The 2004-nt window shown below is 36.4% G+C and overlaps 1 protein-coding gene across 1 annotated transcript; it reads left to right on the top strand.

Annotated features, from left to right (window-relative positions):
• Nucleotides 1-1343: 1343 nt before the first annotated feature.
• Nucleotides 1344-1755, top strand: cradd (CASP2 and RIPK1 domain containing adaptor with death domain; the record flags this gene model as incomplete). Its single annotated transcript, XM_010776166.1, has 1 exon — nt 1344-1755. A coding segment is annotated over exon 1 (310 nt), but the record flags the coding sequence as incomplete, so codon positions are not given.
• Between the last annotated feature and the right edge of the window lie 249 nt (nt 1756-2004).

Below are 2004 nucleotides of genomic sequence, written 5' to 3'. Positions count from 1 at the left end.
AGTACAGGTATTTGTGTTCAACATGTAAGAAGTAGAAAGTACAGGTATTTGGGTTCAACATGTAAGAAGTAGAAAGTACAGGTATTTGTGTTCAACATGTAAGAAGTAGAAAGTACAGGTATTTGGGTTCCACATGTAAGAAGTAGAAAGTACAGGTATTTGGGTTCAACATGTAAGAAGTAGAAAGTACAGGTATTTGAGTTCAACATGTAAGAAGTAGAAAGTACAGGTATTTGGGTTCAACATGTAAGAAGTAGAAAGTACAGACGTATTTGGGTTCAACATGTAAGAAGTAGAAAGTACAGGTATTTGGGTTCAACATGTAAGAAGTAGAAAGTAGGCCTACAGGTATTTGGGTTCAAAATGTAAGAAGTCAAAGTAAAAAGTGGTCAGAAAAATAAGTAGTGGAGAACAGTACTGATACCAGAAACATGTACTTAAGTAACGAAGTATTTGTACTCCACTACTTCCCACCTCTGGAAATAATAGACTAACAAATAATGAACCCGTTTGGAAAGGGCTGGTATTTTTGGTTGATTCGATATATTTGACCAAACAAAACGAGATAACTTGAATCATAACATTAGATAATCTTGTTAGCCTGCTATCTTTAGCATGGAAAGAGTCTCTGTACAAAATTGCCAGAAAAATAATAATAATATTGCAAGTTTATGATATTGATTTATTGGTTGATGATTCATAATTTAACTAACTGATATTTAGTTGTGTTTATTTACTGCAACTGAGCCGAAGATTTCCTTAATTATTTCAAACTAACACACATTTTTGAAACAACATATGAACATGAATGGCTTCGTGTTGGTCTTGTGGATATTTCGGCATGTATTTTATGAAAGAAAAAGCCTTTATTTTGATAAAAATATTTAATTTAAGCCTGCACGATTAGCTGTCTTAAGCTAACATTAGCACTCAAGCTACAACACCATCGAAAAATCCATCGATTTCTTTACTTTTCGTTAACAACTGAGTTAAATATATATTATTATAATGAATTCGGGACATATTTGATCAATTTAGTGGCATTTATTTCCACAGAAATCCTTTATTTCCGCATTAGCTTTCGCTCCTGTTCACCACTTCGGACCGAATCAGGACAAATGGTTACGGTTTTATACAAAGAAAAGCGATATTTGGTTTATTTAAGCTATGCCGAATTAAAGAGTGGTTTATAATTATCCACTAGATGTTATTTTGGAACGAACTGTAAGGTTTTCCCTCAATTTGAAGATGAAAAACGAGAAAAAAAGGCAAACTGAGTGGTCTGTAAAACGTTGGTTCCGCTTGGGGTGTTTCCAGTCGGACACAATAACAAAAATAAACACTATCCGGTCTAGAGAGGAAGACGCTGTTTTTTATTGATGATAAATCTTCTCAGTTTATTCTGATTTAAATCAAATAATAATAATAATAAAGGAACAGTCAACATGGAGCCGGCCCACAGAGCCCTGCTGCGGGAGCACCGGCTCTATCTGTCCGGGCAGCTGCTGGTCTCGGACTCCATCGTTCCGCTTCTGTTCCAGGAGGAGATTCTGACGGAAACCCAGGTGGATCAGATCTTGTCTCAGCCGTCAGAGAGGCTGAAGGCCTTGGAGCTCCTGACCCTGCTGCCGGCCCGTGGCCCGCGGGCCTTCAAAGCCTTCATCCGGAGTCTGGAGGACCACAGCTGGGTCCGAGAGAGGCTGGAGGCGGAGCTCCAGGAGGTAGACGGGACCCGAGGAGCCGGACGAGATACAGGTGAGCACCAAATTTCCAGACCAGAAATAATACTAAATATATATTTGTATTATGATTATTATGATTATTATTGTATTTATTCAGTTTGAATGAGCAGGATTAAAGGATCTTTATTTACTAATTTTCCTCCAGGATTTAATCTGTAATTAAATTGTTCTATTAATAAATGAAGGAAATATTCTATAAATAAAAGTAAGCCTAAATTAATGTAAAATATAACATTAATGAATATCTATTTTTATTTTTTCA

Source organism: Notothenia coriiceps, unplaced genomic scaffold (assembly GCF_000735185.1).
Source record: "Notothenia coriiceps isolate Sejong01 unplaced genomic scaffold, NC01 NC01_scaffold00016780, whole genome shotgun sequence".
Taxonomy (NCBI): domain Eukaryota; kingdom Metazoa; phylum Chordata; class Actinopteri; order Perciformes; family Nototheniidae; genus Notothenia; species Notothenia coriiceps.
The sequence above is the reverse complement of the archived record's forward strand: the minus strand, read 5'-3'. Positions and strand labels throughout refer to the sequence as shown.